Source organism: Trichosurus vulpecula, chromosome 2 (genome assembly GCF_011100635.1).
Source record: "Trichosurus vulpecula isolate mTriVul1 chromosome 2, mTriVul1.pri, whole genome shotgun sequence".
NCBI lineage: Eukaryota > Metazoa > Chordata > Mammalia > Diprotodontia > Phalangeridae > Trichosurus > Trichosurus vulpecula.
In genome coordinates this window covers 116,549,401-116,574,941 of record NC_050574.1, presented here as the reverse complement: position 1 = coordinate 116,574,941, position 25,541 = coordinate 116,549,401, and the positions used below count along the sequence as shown (strand labels likewise).

Sequence of the window (25,541 nt, the reverse complement as noted above, 5' to 3'; positions counted from 1 at the left end):
GTCTTTCTGACTCCAGACCCAGCAATCTATCCACTGTACCACCTAACTGGCATTCGTCAAGAATAGGTCATGCCAAACTAACCTAATTTTCTTTTTAACAGGATTACCTACCTAGTAGATAAGGGGCATGCTATGGATTTAATTTATCTAAATTGTAGCAAATCTTTTTATAAAGTATCTCATAGTACTTTTTGAAGAATATGGAGGGATATGGATTAAGCAATAATGTAATTAGATGAATTCAGGACTGGATGGATGGCTAGATTTAAAGTATAACTATTATTGGTTCAATGTCAACGTGGCAAGGGGTCCCTAATGGAGCACTCCAGGAATACATGCTTGGACTTCAACTTACAGATGAAGTGAAATCTGAGAAGGGTAACTCTCATACTGGATAATAGAGCTGGGATCTAAAAAGACACTGACAGGTTGGGATGTTGGGCTGAATCTAGTAAGATGAAATTCTGTAAGGATTAATGGAAAGTCTTACACTTGGGTCCAAAAAATGACCTCTATCAATACAAGGTGGGAGAGACATGGTTACATGGCAGTTTTTCTGAAAAGGATCTGGGGTTTTTAGAGGCATTACAAGCTCAATGATAGTTAGAAGTATGATACAGCTATCAAAAAAGCAAATGTGATATTGGGCTCCATTAAGAGAGGCACAGTTTACATGAAATAGGAGGATGACAGTTTCTCTGTATTTCATCCTCATCGAAACTCATCTGGTGTTCAGTTCTGGGCAGCAGAGGGCACAAACAAGACAGTGAAGGGTCTTGACTGAGGTATGAAGAGGGCAGAAGAAGAAGCTTCAGGTGGAGGGTGCAAAAGGGTGGATTTAGGTTCAACATCACGAAAAACTTTCCAACAATCAAGGCTGTCTGAAAGTAGAGTGGGCTGCCTCAAAGGGTGATGGGTTCTTCCTCCTTGGAGGGCTTGCAAGCGGAGGCCGAATGACCATTTGTTGGACACACTGCAGTGGGCGTCCCTTCTTTGGAGGGTTGGGTTGGCCTAGCTGGCCACTGAGGGACCTTTGCACTCTCAAATTCTGGGGCTCTGTAATCTCTGACATGGGGCTGATAATATTTGTACTACTTACTTCACAAGACCAAAAGAATGCATATAAACTGGTTTTTTTTTTCCTCCAAAGCTATACTTTGGTATTTCAGCGAATCTCCTTCTCACTGTTGGATATTGGCTGCAACCTACTTTGAATCACCATATGTCACTTGGTTGAGCAAGTGTCATCTGAAGAGGGTATCACCTTCAAAAGGCAAATGCTGACAGATGGTGTCAGTGTAGACACCACGGATGGGAAGATCTTTCTTCATACCCCACAAATATAATGGGACAAAGAGAGGTCATAAAGTTTAGTAGCAAGGATCTGTAGTCAGAGAACCTGGGTCCAAGGCCTGTTTGTGCTACCAATTTACTGGTAACTTTGAGCAAGTAATTTATCCTTGCAAAATCACATTTTCCTCATTAGGAAAATGGGTAATTTTTTAGGGGGGTAGGACATTGAATTAGATGATTGCTAAGGAACTCTGTTAGCTCTAAATCTTACAATTGCATGAACTGATATTTTTATGGTTCTTTAGTATTTACAATGAGCTTTCCTGACAACAAGCCTGTGAAGCAAGGTGTATAAATATTTTATCCACATTTTACCATATGAGGGAACTGAAGCACTGACGGATGGAATGACTCTCTAAGCTCACGCACTTGGTAGTTATCAGAGCCAAGATTCACACTCAGGTGTTCTGACTCCGAGTCCACTGCTTTTTCTGCCACAACAGGCAGTAGGTAGCATCGAGCTAGACAAGTGTGGATGAAGCCCATTGGGTAAACAGCAAAGCAGAAACCTCGTGTCATTTCCTCCAGCTAAAGACGTCTTTCCTGCCCTATAATTGGATTTGGCAAATGGCTTTCATGATCCATCCACTTCAAGGGAGCGTACTACAAAAGGGCCCTTGACAGAGAATTTGTCCGGAAATGATGAGTCTGTCACATTTCACTGAAACTTTATATTTACAAATGGTTTTATGATCATTTATAGGTTGACCTTCATCATAGAATGCTGAGGGAGACTGATGAAAAAGCACTGCCAGACCCACGGTGAAACATGAGAAACCCCACGCCCAGGGAGAGAAGAAAGTACTTTGGCCATGATACGCAAACCAAGAACAAGTATAAGTAAGGTTCTCACCGCCAGCCTGAGGCTGTGCCCCACAGTATATACAGCTCTAGAAGCTAGAGAGCACCTATTTTTTTTTTACAGAAATCATGTCAATCAAAACCATTGAGTCAATTATAAACAAATACCTATCTCAAAATAGAATTCAGTCTTTTGAAAAGAATTAACTATCTAATATGCTTGCACTCATGATATCTGGAATCACCTATTCCATAGTTATAGAAATAGGATCGCAAGTGAGGGAGGTAAGAGTTCCACTGTCTACTACCCTGGTCAGATCACATCTGGAGTATTGTGTTCAGCTTTCGGCACCATGTTTTGAAGAGGACATTGACAGCATGAAGACTGGAGGAAAGATGACATAAGAACCCAAAATCTTGTCATGTAAGGATTGCCTTAAGAGTCAACCAAAGGGGAAAGTCAGACCCGATGGGTAGCAGTAGGAGGGAGCAAGACTGTGTCTTGACATAAGAAAAAACCTGCTATCAGAGCTATGCAAAAGTAGAAAAGGCTGTCTCAGGAAGTAGAGATATTGCTGTCCCTGGTGGTCTTCAAGAGGAGCCATCCCTAGCATCTTATCTAGGACCTTGCACACAGCATGGGCTTAATACATGCTGGCTGAATGAATTAAGCTTTTGATTGGAACTTTCTAGTAATAATGATAATAATAGCTAGTACCTCTATATAGCACTTTAAGGTTTGCAAAGTACTTCATAACTATCATCTCATTAGGATTCCTATTTTACAATTGAGGAAACTGAGTCAGCTGCCCAGGGTCAAGCTTGTACAGCTTGAAATTAAGTAGTCAACAAGCATTTGTTGAACACCGCCTTGTTCCAGGGACTGTGTGAAGTGCTGGGGATACCAAGAAAGGTAAAAAACAGTCCCCGCTCCCCAAGAAGCTCATGGTCTAATGCAGATGCCTAAGGGATGCCTGAGGCCTCTGTGAACCCTTAGATTCTATGATTCCAAACTTCTGTAAACTCAGGATGATTAGCCTGGAGATGGAATACTTAGGGGAAGCAAGGGTCGCAGTCTTCAAATATATGCAGGGCTGCTGTGCGGCAATCAATCCATCAGCATTCATTAAGGACCTATTACATGCCAGGTGTTTTGCTAGGTGCTGGGGATACAAAGACCAAAAAATCAAAGTCCTCAACCTCAGGGAGTTTATAATCTACCAAGGGACACAACAGGGCATATATATCAGTAAATTCAAAGATAGAGACAAGATAAAGAATGGACCTCAGCCTTCCTGGTGGGGGAGGGGAGAATGGAAGGGAATAAGCATCTATAGGGCATCTTACTAAGCACCAGGCACTATGCTAACCGCTTTACAAATATCACCTTATTTGATCCTCACAATGACCCTGGGAGGTATGCGCTATTATTAACCTCGTTTTATAGATAAAGAAACTGAGGCAAACAGAGGTCACGAAGCCAGTTATCGACAGTAGTGGGATGTAATCTCTGGCTCTTAGGCTGCTATCCATTATGTCACGTTTCCTCTCAAGAAACTATAAAATACACGCCAAGATAATATTGGTGGGGGCGCCAAATGACAAACCCTAGGGAAGGAGCTGAGCCAGATGAACATTTCTCATGGCTGTTGCAACTACACAGGTCACAGTTTACGCCACAGCTGGCTAACGTCTGCCTCAGCTAAAGAGCATCCTGAGCTAACTAATCTTGCCTCTCGACCAGGAGCAGACCAAAAAGCAAACCCCAAGGATGTTTCAACCAGGGAAGATCTGCCATAGTCAGCCTCTTCTCAAGAAGAGCAATTAGGCTGAGTCATGCTCTCACTTGTAAATTAAACGATTACCACTTTAAGCCTGTGTTTGTTCTCATTCTCTCTTTCTCTCTCTCTCAACCTACAATCAGCAGCTGGTGAAGGTGCAAACCATTTCCTATTTACACTCATACCCACCTGGCTATTAAGCATATTCAAATCCACTGCTGAAGGTCCTCGCTACTTCCCTGTCTATTACATATGGGAAGTCTTCCTCACCTCCATCTGCCCCCTGCACATTGCAGCAAGTCACAGAACCACACTCGTTCTGAGCTGGAAGGACCCTCCTTAGGGATCATCTTGATCAAGCTCCTCATTTGACAGAGAAGGAAACTGAGGCCAGCAAAATTGAAGTGACTTGGACAAGAGTACAGATCTAATCTTAGGCCATCATAGACTCAACAAATATTAGGGCTGGAGGGAATCTTGAGAACGTTAGAGCTGGAAGGAACTTAGAAATAGAGGGCAATAAATACTTCTTAAGTACCTACTATGCCTAGATGACTCAGTGGATAGAGCCCTGGACCTGGAATCAGGTTAAAATTCAGCCTAAGACTCTTAGTAGCTGTGTGACCCTGAGCCAGTCACTTAACCTGTTTGCCTTGGAGGTAGCTGGTTGGCTCAGTGATAGACTGCTGAACCTGGAGTCAGGAACACCTGAGTTCAAATTCAGCCTCATATTCTCACTAGCAGTATGACCCTGGGCAAATCACTTAACCTTTGTTTGCCTTAATCCACTGGAGAAAGAAATGGCAAACCACAGCAGTATTCTCGCCAAGAAAACTCCATACAGCTAAGACCCATCGGGGGCCTGGGGTAGGCCAATGTGGCTTCAGTATGGAGTATTTGGATGGGAGAAGACTAAAATAAGATTGAAAATGTGCTGTCATACTGGATTGTGGAAGGTCTTAAATGCCAGCCTAAGTGGAACAAATAGGCAGTAAGGAGCCTCTGAAAGCTGCACGATCATGTCTATGTGAAAAGATTAACCTAGAAGGATGCAGGAGAGGAGAGGGAACCTGGGAGTATAGAGACCTATTAGATCCAAGTAGAAGTAATTAGAACTTATACTAAGGGGCTCGCAAAGAATATGTCAAAAGGAAGAAAGGAAAAGAGAGAGGGTGGGAAAAGGAGAAAGGAAGGGAAAGAAGAAGGAAGAAAAAGTACAAAGAAGGCAAGAAAATGAACTTAAGAAAGGAAGCAAGAAATGGAAGGAAAGAAAGGAGGAAAGAGAAGGATGGAGGGAGCAACAAAGGGAAAGATAAAGAGGGGAATGGGGAGGGAGGGAGGAAGGAAGGAAAGAAAAGGAGGAAGGAGGAAAGGAGAGGAAAGAAAAGGGAGAAATGATTATTAATAACCAATGATTTGGGGAGATCCAGAGCTTCCCCCTTTTTCTAAAGTCCTGATTTTAAAAAAATTCAGTCCCTTGAAGGACATTGCTGATAATGAGAATGACTAACTTTCTTGTTCAGACTCCACCCAGGTGGAGTAGCCACTTAGCCATTGTGATCCTCTCAGGCTTGGATGGGGCATAAATTCTTTGAATAGATTGCCCAAAGCTGGGGAGTGGTCTTGATATAGAGATAGTCTCTGTCCAAGGGTGACATAATGTCACTCTCAGACTCTTATAGTAATATTCATTCTCTTATTGTTAACCAATCAAGGCTGATTCCCACCCTGGGGAACACCTATTCTTTGAAGGGTATATAAATTATGAGCCCGTACTGCCATGATTATCTTTGATCTAAGAGAGGCAGCCAAATGACCATCTTTTTATTAAAAAAACCAGCTGCCCTTATTAATAAAATTATCAAATTACCCAGAAATTATGTGTCTTGAACCTTTTTTAATTGCTATAAAAGGAAGGGTAGGAGGAAGGAAGCAACAGGGAAGGAATGAAGGCAGGTGGGAAGGAAGGCAGGAAGGAAGGAAGGCAGGCAGGAAGGAAGGAAGGAAGGAAGGAAGGAAGGAAGGAAGGAAGGAAGGAAGGAAGGAAGGAAGGAAGGAAGGAAGGAAGGAACGTGAGAGAAAGATAAAACTATAAATAAAAAGTCATCCGACAGCTTTCAAATCTGAAAGGATGGTCCTTGGAAACAACTCTATTCTCCCTTAAGGAGAAGTCCCACAGAGATCCTTCATGCTAACTTGGTACTGCAATTATATTACACTGTCATACATTCACTGCTCAGACTGGAATGGTGGTAATGTGGAATGGGGAAAGAGTAATGAACTGACATGAGGGAGGCAAAGTTTTCAGTCGCTTGTCCTCTCCCCGCCTCCCGACCTCTCCCTTCCTTGGTCTGAGCTCCTTCCTCTGTACCATAAAAAGGTTGGATTGATTATCTTTGGTCCCTTCTAGCTCCAACTGCCTGAATCCATAATAATTTAAATTTACTGCAGATATATGGAAATCATCATCTGCAGACATTTGTGGGTAACAGGAGATAACCCTACTTTCTACTTCTCTTTCTTTTGATAGTGGTAGATACCAATTAAAACCTTCATGCCCATGCACAGTATTTTTAGACATATAAGGTCAGTGGCTGCTCATTTGAGAAGAAACTTTTAAACTGTTAACTAAAAAATATTGTTAATACTCCTATAATCCTGGAATTATGGTGCTATGGGCTAACATCAAAATTGCCCCAAAAAAGTCAAAACGTCAATTTCTTTTGATTTCTTATTCTCCCCCCCTCCACTGGTTAGGTGATACAATTTTTATCTCTTTCTTGACAAGATGTAGAAAATAATTACAAATGAAAAGGTTATTCATAATTTTTAAATGAGTTAATTAGTAAACCCAGTCAGACTTGCTCATTATAGTAATTAATAATTGATTATACTTGAAATTAAACACAATTTTTCATCAAAAATCTAATTAAATATCTGAGTTTTCGCCTACTGATTAGATCAGTTGGTCTTGTGGAGAGTCTTTGTTAAGTATGTTTGTCTGAAGCTGAACTGATTAATTTGATTTTTAATAATTGATGATTCTTTTAGAAATGAGTAATTATGGGCCATTCTTAAAAACGGTTCAACTGGACAAGACTTGCTGGCATCTCCTCAGCTCCTGAAGACACCTAGGTCAAAATGTATAAACTTCTAAGTCAAAGAAGGTAGATAACACATCCTTCTCTAACCATAGAATCATAGAATTCAGAGTGAGAAGGAATGTAAGTAAGGGACATATACCAGCAGAAGAAGAAATGGAGAGCCAGAGAGGAGATAGGACTTTTCCAACAATATAAAGCTTGTGAAAAGCAAAGTGAGATTGGAAGCAGGGTCCTCTGATTCAAGCTTTGGGATCAAATAATCTGAGTTGGACAGCACCTCAGAGGCCATCTAGTTAACCCATGCCTGGATAAGAATGCTCTCAGCTATATCCCCTGGAAGTAGACATGGGTTTTTTGCTTAAAGCTGTCTAGTGAGAGGGGACCCCTATTTATTTTACACTGGGATAGTTCTAATTGTTGGGAAGCTTTTCCTTACATCAAAGCTCATACATATTTGGCCCTTGGAAACGTCCAACCATTTTCCTAATTTTGACTCCTGCAGCTAAGAAAAACAAGTCTGATCCCTCTTCCATATGTCAGCCTTTCAATTACTTAAAGGTAGCTATCATATATAAATATATATGATATAGAAATAATACCTATTATAATAATATGTGTATATATAAATAATACATATTATAATACTATGTATGTGTATGGGGAGGGAGAGGGAGAGGGAGAAGGAGAGAGAGAGAGAGAGAGAGAGAATGAGAATGCTTCTCAAGGCTAAAAATATCTGATTCTTTCAGCTGACCTTTATATGGCATGTACTTGAAGCCCTTCCCTGCCTAAGGAGGAGCCTTTCTCTGGAAAACTAGGAGTAAGACAGTACAATGAACAGAGTGCTAGCTGTCCAGTCAGGAAGATCTGAGTTCTAATCCAGTCTCAGATGCTTACTAATTCTGTAACCCTGGGCAAGTCACTTAACTTCTGCCTATCTCTGTTTCCTAACAATAGCACCCACTTCCCAGGGTGGTGAGGAGGATCAGATGAGGTAATATTAAAGTACTTTGCAAACTTCGATGCCCTATACAAGTGTTAGTTATCATTACTCTCAAGCAACCAATCACTGACTTCAAATGGGGCACCTAGAAGAGAATACAATACTCCCAATGTGGTACGAGCAGGGCAGAGTAACACAGGACTACCTCCTCCCTAGTCCTGCCTACAAATGAGGCTTCTATCCATGGAGCCTTGAGGGTATGGATGGTCTTTTGTCTCTATCCCTAGGGCTTAGCATTGTGCCTTGGTATAGAGTAGGTGCTTAATAAGTGCTTACTGACTCTGTTGTCTCTCCCATTAAATTAGGAACTCCTAGAGGGACTGTCTTTTGCCTTTCTTGTGTCCTTAGAGGTGTCTAACGCATAACAAGTGCTTAACACCTCCCATTACTCCTCAAAGTTCCTTTCCCCTTCCTGGCCTTAATTCTAGCAGGCAGTCAGTGATCCTGTTGGTTAGCCTGAAGCCTTACTGACCTCACTCCCAGGGTCATACATACCCTCCTGGGTGTACCTCCTTTTTTTTTTTCTTTCACAGAGGGAACTCCCTCTATAAATTCAGTTCTACAACCATCCTGCATCTTAGAGCCTTAGAGTCCAGAGCACTGAAAGCCTTGGTGACTTCTGTGTCACAGAGCCAGAACCTGGACCAAGTTTCTCCTGACTCAGAAATCAGTTCTCCATTTACTATTCCGTGATGCCACATGTCATCTGACATATCATATCACAGAACCAAAGGATGCCAAATATGGCAGGATTCTTAGAGGTCATCTCCTTCAACTCCTCGCCAGAGCCAGGAATCCCCTATATAACACTCTCAACAAGTATGCATTCCATTTTCTGAAAGATCCTTTATAGCAAGGGGTCTGTGGTCCACCAAGCAATTTGTGGATAGACTTTGGGGAAGGAGGCCTGAGAAATTACAACTTGTAATACTTTGATAACTGTGTTTCAGAACCATGGCATTGTCCTGTGTAATCGGATAACACATAGAGAGCACTTAGCAAGCCTAAAGCAAATTTACTTAAGAAGTACCTAATTTTTACCTAATAGTAAACGCTTGCTGTTATTATTAGGTATTTTATTTAATACATTTAAATATATTATTCTGAGAAGTCCATGTCAAAAAAGGAAGTTAAGAAGCCCTGCCTTGAGGGATTATAGTGGCAAAGATTTAGAATTAAAAAGGACTTCAGAGGCCATTGGGTCCAGTCTACTTATCTTAAACTGAGGAACCCAAGGCGGGAGAGAAAACCTTTTCCAGAGTCCCACAGCTAGCAAGTATCTGGGGGAGGATTTGAATCCAAGTCTTCTTGACTTAAAATCCAATGCCCTATTCTCTTCTGAAGAGGGGCTCATGATCTCCAGAGACAGGCAATTCCTTTTTTTGGACAATTCTACCTGATAGAAAGTTCTTCCTTATACCCAAGTGAAACCCGGAAATTTGTCTGATTAATATCATAGAACTTATTCACACCTTGGATGTGATAAGGGAAAAATGTCAGCACATGAAGAATTTCTCTAGCTGACTTTGGATTTTATTCACAGATTGTTCTGGCAAGATATCAGAATCTACTTCAAACAAAGTCTCCCTGGAATGCATCCTGATGACTGGTGGGTGGACCCTAGGTTCTTGAAAGTTGTGCCAAGGGAGCAGAAAACACTGGCACGTCCTAACATGCTTAGCAGTCTCGGGCATGTAGTGAGTGATTAACAAATGCTTTATCCATCTACCAAGTTAGGAAGGTTCCCAGTGTACGTTACATCATGGGCTCCGTGTCTATTGTCTGAGAATTGGTTTTGCTAACTGTGGAGAAGTCGACCCACAGAGCGTTCCCTGTCTGGTCATTTTGGGTTTTTTGGGAAAGCAACTCAATAAACCATCTCTTAAGGCGTAGAGGAATTATGGTCTGTGTTGGCAAAGTACCCACAATATCAGTCAGCATGCACACTGACAAAAATGACAGATCCTTTAATTTCAAGTATCAGGACCTAAGCCGTAAGCGTGGATTTTCTGCGTTCACTGAAGATGCTGAAGGAGGGGATATCTTCTTTAGGTAAGGGTTGGGTTAGATGCCCTCTGTGTTCCCTTCCAAGTCTGAGGTTCTTTGGTTCTATGATGCAGGCTGGAACCTTCTTCCAGAAGATGCAGAAATAGTGGGGGGACTCCCCAGAATGACAACGAGATCACGTGAAAAACATCTGGCATGGAGGTGATCACTGAACAGAATCCAGGCCTGGCAAGGGACTGGACCACCGGATGACATAATGCTCTTTCTTGTTGCTGTGATGTGACGCTGTCTGTTTCTCAGTGCCTGAGTTATCAATACCAGTCTAGGTTGATGGTTCTAGTGGCTGCTTTTTCCAGCCGGGCAGGCACTCGGTTACCACTGGATGAACAAAAGGCAGTTAAATTTCTTCTCCGCCACACGACCATTTCCATCAGGGTATTGGGCAATGACAGGAACTGTGATGTTTGCCATTATTTAATAGTTTGAAGTTTGTGAGACCCATATCCCAGACAATCAGGGCCACCGGGCGGTCAGTGGTATCTCAATTATGGCCTCATGGGTTGTTTGAACAGTCAGGCTCCCTATGGGTGTGGTGAACTGAGTCAAAGAGAAACCACAGGAACACAGGTATGAAAAGCAGGTAAGGTCCAAAGTGGGTAAAACATACTTACCGACAAAATATGCCAACAGGACCACCAGTGTGACTGAGATGATGATAGCGCTGAGAGCAGCGCACTTCCAGTTACAGTATTTATAGGGCTTCTTAAGGTTAAAGGCAGGCCTGGAAAACGTGCTTCGTGGGAGGGGCCTAGGGGGAGGAGAGTACACAGTGCTGGACGTCAGCGGGTATCCTGGAGACGTGGTACAAAAGAGGGGCGATGTACCTCCCGGCTTAAACAGGAAGTGCCTGTGGGAAGAAAGGACAAGCCTTATTGGTCACTCGTAAAAAAGACACCAGACCTGGTCAGTGGGTTGGTACTTAAGAGAGAAAGAAGGTAAGGTAAAAGTGAGACCCACTGGGGCTGGTAAAAAACACACAGATTGAGCCATGCAAAGAAAGTTAAACATTCAGTGGAACCAGAGAGACAACAGGAAAAGAGGTCAGTAAGGGTCACAACGTCACATGTACTATAGACTACCACAAACATTTCAACACCAAGAGGCGTCTCCATGGGGAAGTGGATAAGACAGTGAGAGGCATCCCCAAGGATATACTGACGGCTTTACCAACTGGGCATAAAGAGCCCCAGATGTCTGGTGAGCTTGGGACAGGGTACCTCAGGGGACAAGCTACTCCTTGACAGAGGTCACCGGGGCATGATCTAAGGATGTGTTCTAAGCACTGTTGTCTTTTGTCCCCATGTAAGAGCAAGAGACTAAAAGGGAAAGCTATTGATCTCACCCTTCTACTATCCACTTTCTTGGTGCTTCTATAACCATGAAAAAGAGTCAGGCTTTTAAAATGAAATCCTATTTATGTGATCCATGTGGTTCAGGAGATAAACACCTAAAATCACCATCAAATTCAGCCACAGTGAAAAGTCACAGGATGGTCAGAAATATGATACTTAACAGTACCAAGTCTTTGGAATTCCTACTCAAAACATTCTCTGCACCAGGGTTTCTTAACCTGGGGCCCGTGAACTCATTTAAAAAAATATTTTGATAACTTTATTTCAATAAAATTGGATTCCTTTGTAATTCTATGCATTTTATGCATTTAAAAATTTGATTCTGAGAAGGGGTCCTTAGGCTGCATTAGACCGTCAAACAGGTCTGTGAAACACAAAAAACTTATGAACCTCTGTTCTACACTTTCTGAGTTTGAGACTACAAAGTGAGTATACAGGGGTAGACGTTGTTCAAAGTAGCTGTTAAAATGGAAAATACCATATTAGTCCAAATATAGGCCAGCTGACCTAGATGTAATCTGAACCCCTAAAAACAATCATTAAAAAGAAAATATATGTGTGTATGTGTATAGATACAGAGTATCCTAAAAGTTATACCTCCAATGAAAAATCATTACGCAAAATTATCACATAAAATATATATCTAATATGATTTTTTTTTTTAGTCCTGGACCTGGGAGTTCATCAGTGTAAGGAATTCCCTATACAGAAATTCCTCCAGTGAAGCAGGTCAGCAACTTGTTTGTAATTCAGCTGCATAGGGCACCAAGTTGAGTGACTTGCCCATAATCACACAGTTTTCATGTTGATTTGAACTCTGGTCTTCCTGACTCCAAGGCTGGCTCTTGGTACACTATGCTAAGCTGCCTCCCTATATTTATTATTAAAGGGTTAAAAAAACAAACCCAGTTCTTTCCATGAAAATAAAGACATCTTGTTTATTTTATCACATGACAAAGATGGAAGGAATAGCAATGATAAAAAAGAATAAAATTAAGAGCACAGTTGTAGACCGCAATCAGTTTTGGTATAAGCCAGATAGGGGAGAAAGCGAGGCCTGCCTTCAGACTAATATGATAGCTCATGCGTAGCATGCCTTGTGGTTGTTTAGCACAGAACCCAATCTCAGAAACAATTTTTTAACTTAAAGGTTAAATGGTCAATATGTCAAAACATGATGGTTATCATCCAAATGGGTTATTAGATCAAGCAAAGGCCTGGCTTTAATGATCAGTGTGACCAAGGTCACATGAGGACTTCCTTGTGATCTGTGAAAAACGATGACCTCAAATGAATGTGAACTCCACATTTGTTAAAAAGCAAAGCTTGGAGCAACTCAAGTCCTCCGCTGAGGCAAGGAGCCTAAATCTTCATGGAACTGTGGGTTATGGCATCTTCATCCTCCTCTTAATGAAATGGTATTCAAAAGGGCAATGAAAGCCAATGAGATGCCATGAATTAGCATATTAATGAGGCAGGCATTAATACACACAGGATGCTGTGTTCCTATAAGAGACTCTCCAAGCTGGATAGGGGCAGACCTGGGACCAGGATCAAACTTCCCAAACTCCTAATTCAGGACCCTTTCTGTTTACATTACAGTCCAAAGAGTTTACAAACTCTTGGTCTCCTAAAACTGCCTACGGGTTGGTATGGCCAATGGTATCACCCTTAAGAATGCACTAAGACCATTGAAGGCTTTCATGCAGGGATAGAAAGCAGGGGCAGAGCAAAGAGGAAGGGCGCAGGAGTGTCACATACCCATCATTGTAAGCACCATCATGGCGGGAGGAGGTGAGAATGTCCATCTCAATGAGGTTGTCTTGCAAAGTCTCTAGGAATGTCTGCTTCGCTATGTTTCTACATACATATGGAAACATGAATGAAGCCAGTGAGTCATGCATCTATGAAGTGTGGTTTCAAACAAACAGAAAACAAAACAAAACATAAACCAAGCGGCTAAAGTGTAGCTGCAGTGGGTGTGGAATCCGTATGAGGGCTTTATGCAAATGCTCATATGTATAGGCTGCTGCTATACATATACACGTATACATACACACTGTAATGCTTCAGTGATCTAGGATTTCATTGGGGCGGTTACTCCCTCCACTGACGCAGATCACAGCCCCTCCACACCTTAGTAGAAAGTTTCATTAAACAGTGGTGGCCAAAAAATTTATCTGCTGGTGGCCAACCTTCCGGTGATGGGTCTTACCAAAAATTATTTGGGCAGGTCTTCAGAGAGGAGTCTTCAGACTCATAGTCCTAAGATAGTCCAGTCCAAAGCTTGAAATCTTTCTAGCTTTAGAAAGATTATATACACAGAGAAGGAGCATGTCATGGGGGAAAAAGCTTAGGATTCAGACTCAGGAGACCTGGGTTCTAATTCTGACTCTAACCCTTAATAGTTACATGACACTGCTCCATCTCCTGACCTCTCTAGCCCTGAGTTTCTTCATTTTATAACATGGGTATAATAACAATTGTATTATCTACCTCAGGTTAGGTGCGAGGTAAGGTCTTTGTAAAGATGAAGAATAGATCACACTTCTGTAGTGCCCTAAGGTTTATGAAGTCATTTCTTCACAACAACCCTGGGAGGCAGGCGTTGCAGTGCAGATCATTACTGTTTTATAGACAGACAAATTGAGGTTTAGAAAAGTAAAGTGACTTGACCCAAGCCACACGATTAGCTATTGACAGAGCCAGGATTAGGATCACAGGGTAATAGATTTAGAGGTCATCCAGGACAACATATCTTATTTTATAAATGAGGAAACTGAGGTCCCAAGCAATAAAGTCACCTATCCAATGTCACATGGCAGTAGCAGAGCTGAGATTCAAAACTAGATCCTTTGGCAAGGGACCCAGAACCCCTGCCTCTGTTCCAAAATGTCTCTCTAACCTTAAAGAACTACATAATTATGGGGTTCGTATTGTCATCATCCCAAAAAATTGGTCAACTTGACACTTCTCGTGGACCTCCATGTCGTCGTTCTGCCATTTTTCAGTGGCGTCTGACTTTTCATGACCCCATCTGGGGTTTTCTTGGCCAAGATTTTGGTTTGCCATTTCCTTCTCCAGCTCATTTTATAGCTGAGGAAACTGAGGCAACCAGGGTTAAATGACTTGTCCAGGGTCACGCAGCTAGTAAGTGTCTGAAGCCAGATTTGAACTCAGACTGATACAACGCTGTAACCATGGTGTCATGGGACATCCCATTATTCTTAGAGTGCCTGGCTTCCTTCGAGATTGGGTTCCTATACCATTTCATGCATGAGGAGTTCCAAGGGCCCCCAGCTGCCTCTGCTTTCCCCTCTATGGTCACTCTGTCTATATTGTCTGCATACTTATACGTACAGAGCAGCTTCTAAGTTGTGCTATGTATGCATCTTGTATATACCAATATACAGGGTATTGCAGAAGTCTTGGTATGGTTTTTGGTGCACTAAGACTTCTGGGCTATGGTATATTTATATGTTTTCTTCCCAATTACGATGTAAGATAGTATTGAGCAGAAACTGTATGAAATGACCAGGCTTGAGAAAGGTTTCTCTGTCTTGTGGAATCATGAAATGTGAGAGACTAAAGAATATCTAATCCAAATACCCCTTTTTCTTACAGGTGAAACTGAGAGGCCTAGAGAATGGGGCTGATTTGTCCAAGGTCATCTGGTTAGTAAACAGCTGGGACTCTTTTGAATGAATTATGAGACCATGATATGAATCTTAACTATAGGATGGCAAAATAAAAAGAATGCATTCACAGGCTACATTAAGAAAGAAATCATGGTGTCCAGGTTGAAGGAGGAAATAGTCCTACTCTCCTCTCGTTGCCATGCTGGAGGTCTTCAATCATTGGCCAGAATGACCACTTCGGGGGAGTGCTGTAGAGTTAGGTACAGGTACAGGTTGGAGGAGACAGCACTTGACCATGAGGAACCCTTTGACTCTTAAGTTCCTGTGGTTAAAACCAGGTTTTATGAGTCTAAATTCATTGATCTTAGTATGACATGTGGAATTGTCCATCTATTGTCTACCAATGGACAAGCTGAGCAGGCAGCCAACAAAACTTCATTTTTGTCCTGCTGGCCTGAAATCTGACCCTCTGGACACCATCCCTCGCCTCTCACAAAACCACAGAATCACAGAATAAAGAGTATAGCCTGAGAACTCATCTACCCATGAGGAATCTAGGGCTCAGAGCAATAAAGTGAGTTACCCAAGGTCATCCAGTTAATCCAGTGAGCCTTCCACGACACTCCTCTGAGGTTGACCACTGCCCCCTCCATACCTCTATGTCTCTCTTGAACCAAGACTTACTTCACAGCCTTAACTTGCAGGAGTCTGGGGCTGCCACTTGATCCCAAAATCAGCAGCATCATCCAAATTCATCACTCTATGGTCAAAGAAAGCTAAGTACGCAGACTGAGCCAAGGCACCCTAAGGACTGCGTATGAGTTATCTTTGCACACTGCAAACCTACACTGTGGTGTCAAGGGCTAATAACAATGATGATAAGAAGAACAGCCAGAATTTAGATAATGCTTGAAGGTTTGCAAAACACTTTACGTTTGCAGAGAGATATTCTTTCATTTGACCCTCACAACAACCTTGAAAGGTTGGTACTATCATTACTCCAATTTTACAGAAGGGAACACTGAGGCCAAGAGAGGTTAAGTGGCCTGCTTAGTATTACACAGGTATTAAGCAGTAGAAAAGGAATTTGAACTCAGGTCTTCTGGCCCCAAATCTTGTGGTGTTTCCAGGACATTTCACTGTTTCATAGTTGAAGATGTGAGTGAATTTTTTTAAAGGTGCGGCAGAACATACGATAAATCCATAAATCTCGCCATTTAAAAAAAGAACATAAATTTGATTAGACTACAATTCCATTAATTTCAGAAGCAGGTTGTCAAGGTGATTGAAACAGTAAGCTCCTAGTAAGCATGGCCCTTGATCCTACCTTTGGTTATGGAGGTGCTTCCTGAGAACTCCTGCCACAAGATGGTACAATGTATTTCAAAGCCTAGGATGTGATATCAGAGGGCCAATTTTCAAGTTCTCGATCTTCCCCTCCCCCTCTCTCTCCCTCCCTCCCTTCCTCTCCTAGGAGCAAAATGTTTTGCAAACTGAGATGCACTGTACAAGGGGGAGCTTATCAATGTTTTCATCAATACAGCAAGCAAACACTTCTATTTCCTCCCTGGGGGGATCGGTGCCCACGGTCCGGATGCCAGACAAGCTCCCCCCAGAATATCTCAGTGTTTAACCTGCGTCACCAGTCTGGGACCTGGCTCTTGGGGATTTTAAATTGCACCTTAAAAATCCTATCAGGATATGACTTCCTCAAAAGTGCTAGGCATTTGAGACAACCTCAAGGTAATACAATGCAAAAACAAAGTAGTTGTGTAGTAATCTATTTCAAGGATTATGTGACTGTCCAAGGGGATCTAAGCTAGACTGAATGAAGCGTGTGGTGTGTGCTGCTCTGCAGTTTCTTCATTCCAGGGCCCCTTGTGATATTTAACACTAGCTGAAAATGCTGGGGATTCCCAAGGGTTTCACTGTCCCTTCCCCACCCCTAGTGTTACCAAAGTCCTGCTCTGATGTCTTATTATGGAGTGGAGGGGAAGCTGAGTTCCTGCCAGGGAAGCAGAAGCTTAGGCAGGCCCCATGAAACCAGAAAAGCTTTGAGTCCTGGCCAGGTGACAGACTGTGCATCTGCTGTCCAAAGCCTTGTCTGGCGAAGTTCAGAAAGGCCCATTAGCTGAGGGCTGCCCACCAGAGGCCAAATTTCCTGCCCATGGCAACGTATGGACCACTTCTACCAAGGCACAGGTTGTAAGGATCTGCCTTCCTGTTGGGAGGGTCGATAGCTGCAAAATCAGGGATGCTTTAAATCACTGAAATAAGGCTTACTAAAATATTCTGATGACTCGGTTTTATCTGAATTCAAATAATTTAGAGAGTTTCATTTCTTAAATCAGAAGCACAACATTAATTATGAAATTCTGTGGTCTTGATTTTTAGCTGTGTGCCCTTAAGGCAAGCTATATCCTTTCTGACTCTCCATCTCCACATCTGTAAAATTACAGCGTTGGACAACATGATCTCTGCGCTAACTCCCAGCCCCAACATTCTCAGGTTCTAGGACTAAGGGAGATTTTTTCTTTTCTACTCTATTTTATTCTACTCTATTCTCTTATTAATTCTTGTAAAAGTTGGCCAGATGGTCAAAAGACAATTTCCACAGCTGAAACACCTCAATATTCTATTTTTCCAGAAAGACAGGAGGAATGCTAGAAAGTGTGTGTACTGGGCTTCGAATCAGAAGACCCATTTGGAGTCTTGGCTCCAATACTTTCTGGTTGAATGCCCTTGGACAAGTCACTCCCTCTCGGAGCCTCATCTGTAAAACTGTGATAATAACAGGTAGTAAGAAGCAAAGTCAAAACTCGAGTCTAGGTTTTCCAGTGCCAGGACCACTGCTTTCCCCATTACCGATAACTCTCCTTCACTTTGCACCGCAAAGCCCCAGCAGCCCTTTGCTAGAGAGACCCTCGAGAGGCATGCTAGAGATGGTGGATTTGAGTCAAAAGGCCTGGCTTTCAGTGCCCACGCTTCTGAATTCAGAGGTTTAGAGCTCGCTTCAGGGATCACAGAATACAGGTCTCATAACAGCTCTGTAAGATTGGTGATGTAAATACTACCCCCATTTTATAGAACTAGAAACTGAGGCTCAAAGAACTGAAGCCATTGCCTAAGGCTACAAGTGTAACAAAGAGCAGCAAGGTCAGGATTTTAACTGGCATCCTCTGACTTCAAATCCAAACCTCTTTCAGTATCAGTTCTGGTATTTCTACATGATTATGTTTCTCCAATGAGGCAAATATCTCCTGGTAATAGTCTTGTTTTCTGTTCTTAATAGAAAAAAGCACAGTATAAACCAAATGCAATTACACTCTTTATTGGCTTAATTATTTGCAAAGACAAATGAAATACAAATCAGGGTCTCAATAAATACTAAAAATTCATAAAGAGGGTTATTATCTACACACACATATACATACATGTGTGGATGTGTGTGTGTGTGTAAAGACACAGACACACAAACAAAGCCTTTATACAACTGTAATAGTAGTAGCAGTGATAGCTTATAATAGCTAGTAATTAAAGCTAGTATTCATTTTCTAAATTTTGCCCAGAAATAAATTATTTTATTTTTTCTTGATTTTATTATAGTTTCAAAAGCATAACCAATTGTATAACGCTACACCTCAAATGAAATAAAGGCACTTTAAGGCAACAATATTCTGTTAAGGGAAAGGCAAAAATTGATAGTGCTGACCATTAAGGCAGGTAAAATGCTTTCATGGAAGATTTAAAGTGGACAAATGGGTCTGACCCTCTGGTTTAGGCTCTTACCCTGCTACCTGCTTGAGAGGCAGGACAATATAGCGGGTGGAATGTTGGGCCTGGAGTCAGGAGATCCAGGTTTAAATTTTTTGCCTCAGTTCCTTGGAAGCTCCTGGATTGGTCAGTTAATCTCTCTAACTCATTTGTCAAACAGACAATGAAACAAAATAAAATTAAAAAAAAAACATATCCTGTGCTGCCTCCCTCGAGGGATTTTTATGAAAAAATTTTAAAGCACTATAGAAACTGGAGTTACTGTGAGGGACCAGAATTCAGTGACAGATATGGAAAACCCTGTGGGCCTCAATTCCCTCCTCTTTGAAGTGGGGCATTACAATACCTGCACTATCTCCTTCGCAGGTTTATGGTGAGAGAAAAGCTCTTGGTCTAAAGGCAAACACTATAGAAATGCGAGCTACTGTTAGGATTTGCAGGCCTGACATGGTCTGAGAGCTGCGGCCTGAGTGGGGAAAGGCTGGGCCTAGGAAACAGTCATCTGAATGGGCAGTTGTTTGGAGGGAGGATTCAAAATCTCGTCATAGAGGAAACCTGGCCATAAAGCCGTCTCTTGAATTCCCAAATCAGGTCTGCTAACCTGCACTCTGGAGCTGACGCATTGGGGGCACTTCTCCCCTGAGTTTGGTTTTTTTTTGTTTCTAATTTATCAGACAACATTCTTGGCAGGTTATTAATCAGATGGTCCCAGTGAAATCAATTAAGTTGCACATGCTGCAAAGTGTGAAAAGAGAGGCCTCGCCTGGCGTCTGACTTTGCTGGATCCCACAAATGTAGCTTGTGCCCAAATTGGGCACAGACACACCTGAGATCCTTGAAACACTATCCTGAGAGTTAGCTTTCAGGGAAAGCACAAGCTGGCCCAGGTTCCCTCCTCTCTCCTGGGTTCTCTCTGGCGCTGTATAATGTCAGTGAGGAATGGAAGGGGAAGAGAAGGATTTCATTCTACGCAGAATGCTCCTCCACTCCAACCCAAGGCCTCCTCTTTTTTTACCTTCCCTTTCTCTTCTTAGCAACTGGAAAGCAGCTAAGTGGAACCATGACTGGACAAGAAGACCAGAATTCAAATTCAGACACTTACTAGCTAGGTGACCCTGGACAAGTCACTTACTAAACTGCCTTTCTCTGTTTCTTTAACAGTAGAAGGCGGGGGTGGGGGTGGGGGTGGGGGTGGGGTGGGGAGTAATAATAGCAACTGCTTCCCAGGGTTGCTGTGAGGCTCAAATGAAATAATATTTGTAAAGTTCTTAGCACAGCACCTAGCACATAGGAGGCACTTAACACTTGTTTCCTTCCTGCTTTCCTTCTTCCTTCCTCCTTTCCTTTCTCCATTCCTTCCTTCCTTCCATCCATCCATCCTTCCTTCCTCACTTTCCTTCCCTCCTCCTTTTCCTTCCTTCCTATTTTTATCTCAAAAGGGTGTCATTCAGTCGTGTGTGACTCTTTTTGTTTCCATTTGGGGTTTTCTTTTTTTAAATTTTAGATATATTTTAATCATATTAAAAAGGCTTTTTATGGCTATGCTATGCTTTTTGAAAAGTTTTTGGTAATTTTTTTATTTTTAACTTAAATACAAAATGAGAAAAGAAAAAAAATGCCATGTACATAGCAGACCATAAGAGAGGATTCAACATAAAACAATAAATTTCCATTTCAAGGAAACCTATATAATAAATATTACACGTTGTTTTCAAAGCTGTGCAGCTTTCCTTTGCTTTCTTGTTGTCGTTTTTTTTTTTTTTTTTTGGTTCTCTGCTGTATACTTTTTGTTTTTTTTTCTCTTCCCTTCCCTGCCCCCCCCCCCCCAAGAAAGCTACTATTTAGTGTGGATATACATACGCATATACATTGATATCTACAAACACATACATATATGTAAGACTGTGCTATGTTTATTTCCTCTGAAGGTGGACAGAATCTTCCTTGATAAGTCCACGTCTTTGTGTGTTTTTCTAAATCAAGCCACTAATCATTTCCTACACTATCACAACATTCCAACCCAATCTAAAAGACTGCCTATGAAAGCTTCCCCCCACCCCAATTTTCTGCACTCCTTCTATTCTTTGGCTACATGTTTCCTTTATACATGAAAATTTTAATTTAAAATAATTGAAATTGTCCTTTTTATACTTCAATAATGCTCTCACCTTATAATATAGCTTAAGCTCTGATACTGCAGAATCTACTTCCTTTACATCTTTTTTCCCTGGTTTCTTTGATGCTCCTGACCTTTTGTTCTTCCAAATGAACTGTTATTATTTTTTCTAACTCAGTAAAATAATTTTTTTAGCCTTTAGGATTTTCTTGACAAAGATACTGGAGTGCTCTGCCATTTCCTTCTCCAGCACATTTTACAGATGAGGAAACTGAGGCAAACAAGGTTAATGACTTGCTCAGAATCACACAGCTAATAAGTGTCTCAGGCTGGATTTGAACTTATGAAGATAGGTCTTCTTTATTCCAAGCATAGCGTTCTATCTACTGCACCATCTTCAGACCAGTGAGAATGAGCTATACATTCACTGGACTTCCTGTCACTAAAACCTTGCCTGCCCTACTAAAAGTCCAACCTAGTAGCAAGAATATGATACCACCCCCTAGGGGTAATACTCCAATTTGATCTTCAAATAATATGCCTTTTTCATGAATTAATCATCCATATGGTCATTAGAACAGTGACTTTTTTTGTTAAGAACTACAAATAAGAAAGGTTATTATAATAATAGATTTTATATAGAGATTTAAGGTTTGCCAAGTGCTTTACAAATATCATCTCATTTGGTTCTCATGGCGACTCTGTTTTAAGTGCTATTTTTATCCCTACTTTATAGATGAGGAAACTGAGGCTGAGAGAGGTTATAAAAGATGCTTTCTGCAAATATATCCTATGTGTAACCACACAGCCCAGGATCACACAGAGCTACTAAATGTCTGATACAGAACAGGAACCTAGGTTTTCCTGACTACCGAGCCTACCACTCTCTCTATGCACTGTGTCATCTAACTACCTCAAATTTTAAAGCAATTAATTCTTATGCAAAGGTCAATCAATTAATCAAAAAAGCATTTGACTGGCACTTTCATAGTCACTGGAGATCCAATGACAAAAATCAATAATAATAACTGACTTTTACATGGCAAGTTCAAGCTTGCAAAGCATTTTATATACAAAATCTCATTTGAGCCTCACATCGGCCATGAGGTACTTACTGCGGGCATCACTGAAACGCCCCATTTTGCAGATGATGTGACTGAGGCTCAGAACGAGACCAACCCATAGAATTCACAGTGGGGTCTGAAGTCCCACTATGCTGAAGTCACATAGTTCTATGCCCTCATTTTAAAAGCGTGAAAACCAAAGCTAAGAGAAATTAACTGACCTGCCCAAAGTCCCAGAGGTAGTAAATGGGACTCAAGTGTCTTGCCTCCCACCTGCAGGTTCATTCCTACTCTGCCTATAATTCTGCCCCACTACTCTGCCATAGTCTGGTTCCTTACATTCTGTGCTAACTTAGAAAGTCTCCAACTACCAAAAGCCACTCTTTCAGAAAGGAATATCAAAATTGAGGATGCTGCCCCTTTTCTTTCATCTGCCAAGGTTTTCTAACTTGGGTCTGCATAAAAGAGGTGCCACCATGTCAGAGAACTCTCCATTCTGTTATCATAAAACACCTGCTATTCACCACCTTTCCCTTCTCTTACCCCACTCCCTTCCCCATCCCAACATCCGGGCTCAAGTAGAAGTCTTCACATGTGGCCCCATTGAGTTTCATGGCCTTAGCTCGGTCAATCGTTCCACTTGGTTATGGTCTTTTAAAATCTTGACTTCTATAATCCAAGCTATTAACTTTGCCTCCCAGATTCACATCATCCGCAAACTTAACAACCATGCCATCGATGCCCTCGTCCAAGTCATTGTCAGAAGCACTGAACAGAAAAGGGTTATGGCGCCCATATTTTGTATCTTTCTCAGTAGCAAGCACGAGATTATTTTCTTTTCTAGTCTCTAAGAGCACTTGATTTGACTCTTCCATGCACTCAACATGGTCTATTTTCAGTTCAATAATAATTCATTTAACAAAGCAAACATTTAATACGTGTGTACTATCTATAGAGTATTGTGTGTAGAGGTAGGGAAGGTGAAAAATTTAGATCAGATGTAGTCCTCATGAAATGTACAGTCTAGTAAAGTGAGAGGCCAACCTGGTGATCATCATATGCATTATACGAGTGTATTAGAAATGTGTAAAGCAACATAGAATATAAGTAAGGTCTGAGGAGGACGGTCAGGGAAGGCTTCATGGAGGCAGTGTCAGCTGAGGTGGGCTATTGAAGGATGGGTAAGAGGCCTCCAGAAAGGACAACTCAAACAAAGGGAGATGACAACACTTTGTAAAATTAACCTGGTATTTGAGTGATAAAAGGACCCAAAAATCTGTTTTTCACCTATCTTTTTCTATTGATTCCATATCACTCCCCCTCATGCATCTTACATACCAGCTGAAACAGCACCCAGGTGTCACAGTGGACAGGAGCATTGGACGTGGCATCAGGAAGACCCGAGTTCAAATCTGACTTCAGACACTTACTAGCTGTGTGACCCTGGACAAGTCACATAACCTCTCTCTCTCTCAGTTTCCTCATTTGTAAAAGGAGGATAATAATAACTCCTACCTCCCGGGGTTGCAGTGAGGATAGAATAAGATATTTGTAAAATAAAACCCTGCAAACTTTAAAGCACTGTGTTGTTGTTGTTCAGTCATTTCATGAACTCATTTGGGGTTTTCGAGGCAGAGATACTGGAGTGATTTGCCATTTCCTTCTGCAGCTCATTTTACAGATGAGGAAACTGAGTCAAACAGGTTTAAGTGACTCACCCAGGGTCACACAGATCGGAAGTGTCTGGGGCTGGATTGGAACTCAGTTCCTCCTCACTCCAAGGCCAGTGCTCTATCCACTGGGTCACCCTCCTCATTTTAGAGATGAAGAAACTCACCCAGGGAGGTTTAGTAACTTGTTCTAGGATTTGAATCCAGATCTAGACTCTAAAGCTAGGGTACCACTTTGCATTCATTCTGCATTTTTACATAGTGTGTGTATGTGTGATATACACACACACACAAATTGTAAATGTATAATAACGTATATGTCATATATACAGTATACACACATATACACAGCAGGTATATACATGCATACACATGTATGAATACACATGTATATATTTGCTACTCACCTGTGCCCATATAGGATATATGTATCCTATATATAAAGTCTGTATATACTTTGTATTTACATTTGTGTACATTTATTTTAAAAAGTGTGTGTTATTGCCTCTGAGTAGAATGCATGCTTCCCAAAGGCAAAGATTATTTTTGTTTTATTTTGGTCTTTGTAATCTCCAGCATCTATGACAATGCCTTGTACATAGAAGGCATTTAATAAACGTCTGTTGAACTGAACTGGATAGAGTATAGTGACAGAGAACCCTTTAAAGATGTCTCTCATCTAAACTAACTAGCTTTGAGACTCAGAAAAAAGCCAAGACAGAGAGGCTCTGGAAGTATCCATTTCCTCATCTGTCAAATCTCTTAGCTCCTTTCTCCCATTCTATGTGCCGGGTTCTAATCATCTACATTGTCAACTCCTTCCTAAATCTACTGCTGTTTGGTTCTCCCAGGCTCTCATTTTAATCTTACCTTGGTGACGTGCTGAGGAACAGGAAGGAGGAGGATCATAGGTCATAGACACAGGTCTACAAGAAGCCTTAGTGACTGTGGAGACCAAATCGCTCATTTTCCAGATAAAGAAAATGAGGAACACAGAGGTTAAGTGAGGTGCCCACGTCACAAGGCTAATAAGTGTTTGAGACAGGATTTGAACCCGGGTTTTCCTGACTCTAAGTCCATTGTCCTATCCATTCCACCGCGTTAGGTAGGGAAGTAAGCAGGACCAACATGAATTCCTTAGAACACAAGGGATTTGGGGGCCACGTGAATTTTTTAAAAGCACTATTTGCCTCACGGAAGTGCAGAGAACATTTGGGCAGTGACTTCAGGCATAATTTCCCCTGTTCACTGAACTGATATGTAATTCAGGCAGAGAAATACTTTTTGGCAAGCACACTGCCATTTCCTTCACACAAATTCAGCTCAACAAAACAAGCATTTATAGAGGCCCTACCTGTTTTGTGTGCCACAGTGGGACAGAAATGCAAATAGCCGCAGAAGCGCTAAGCTCACCCGCGGTACAGCCGCAGAGTGGAAGCCTCCAGCAGAGACCCTGGGATGGCTCAGAGGGCAGAAGGCAGAGAGCTGTGGGCACATAATGGGCCCACACAATGGCTTCGGTCTCTCTGCTTTCAGCAGTAGCCAGGGTGCTCTCCAGGAAGACCAAGGCGGGGTTTGGCAAAGGTAATCATTCAAGCCCCAATCAAGGGTGGGGAGATAACGATGCCTTCAGATTCTCTGGTACAAGGAGCCAAGTGAGGCATCTCAAATTCAATCTCCCCTCCGAGAGCAAAGCCTGGCTACATGCGGTTCACTGAGGCAGGTCTCTTCATAATCAAGTTTCAAACATAACTGTAATTGTAGTGACAGTAGTAGCTAATATTTATATGGCACTGGAAGATTTACAAAATGCTTTAT

The 25,541-nt window shown here is 41.8% G+C and overlaps 1 protein-coding gene across 1 annotated transcript in view; it reads right to left on the bottom strand.

Annotated features, from left to right (window-relative positions):
* TENM4 (teneurin transmembrane protein 4) overlaps nt 1-25,541 on the bottom strand; it is a 514,686-nt gene that overhangs the window by 385,126 nt on the left and 104,019 nt on the right. The window contains 1 exon segment of the mRNA XM_036743921.1: nt 10,721-10,956. Coding sequence (XP_036599816.1) covers nt 10,721-10,956 — 236 coding nt within the window.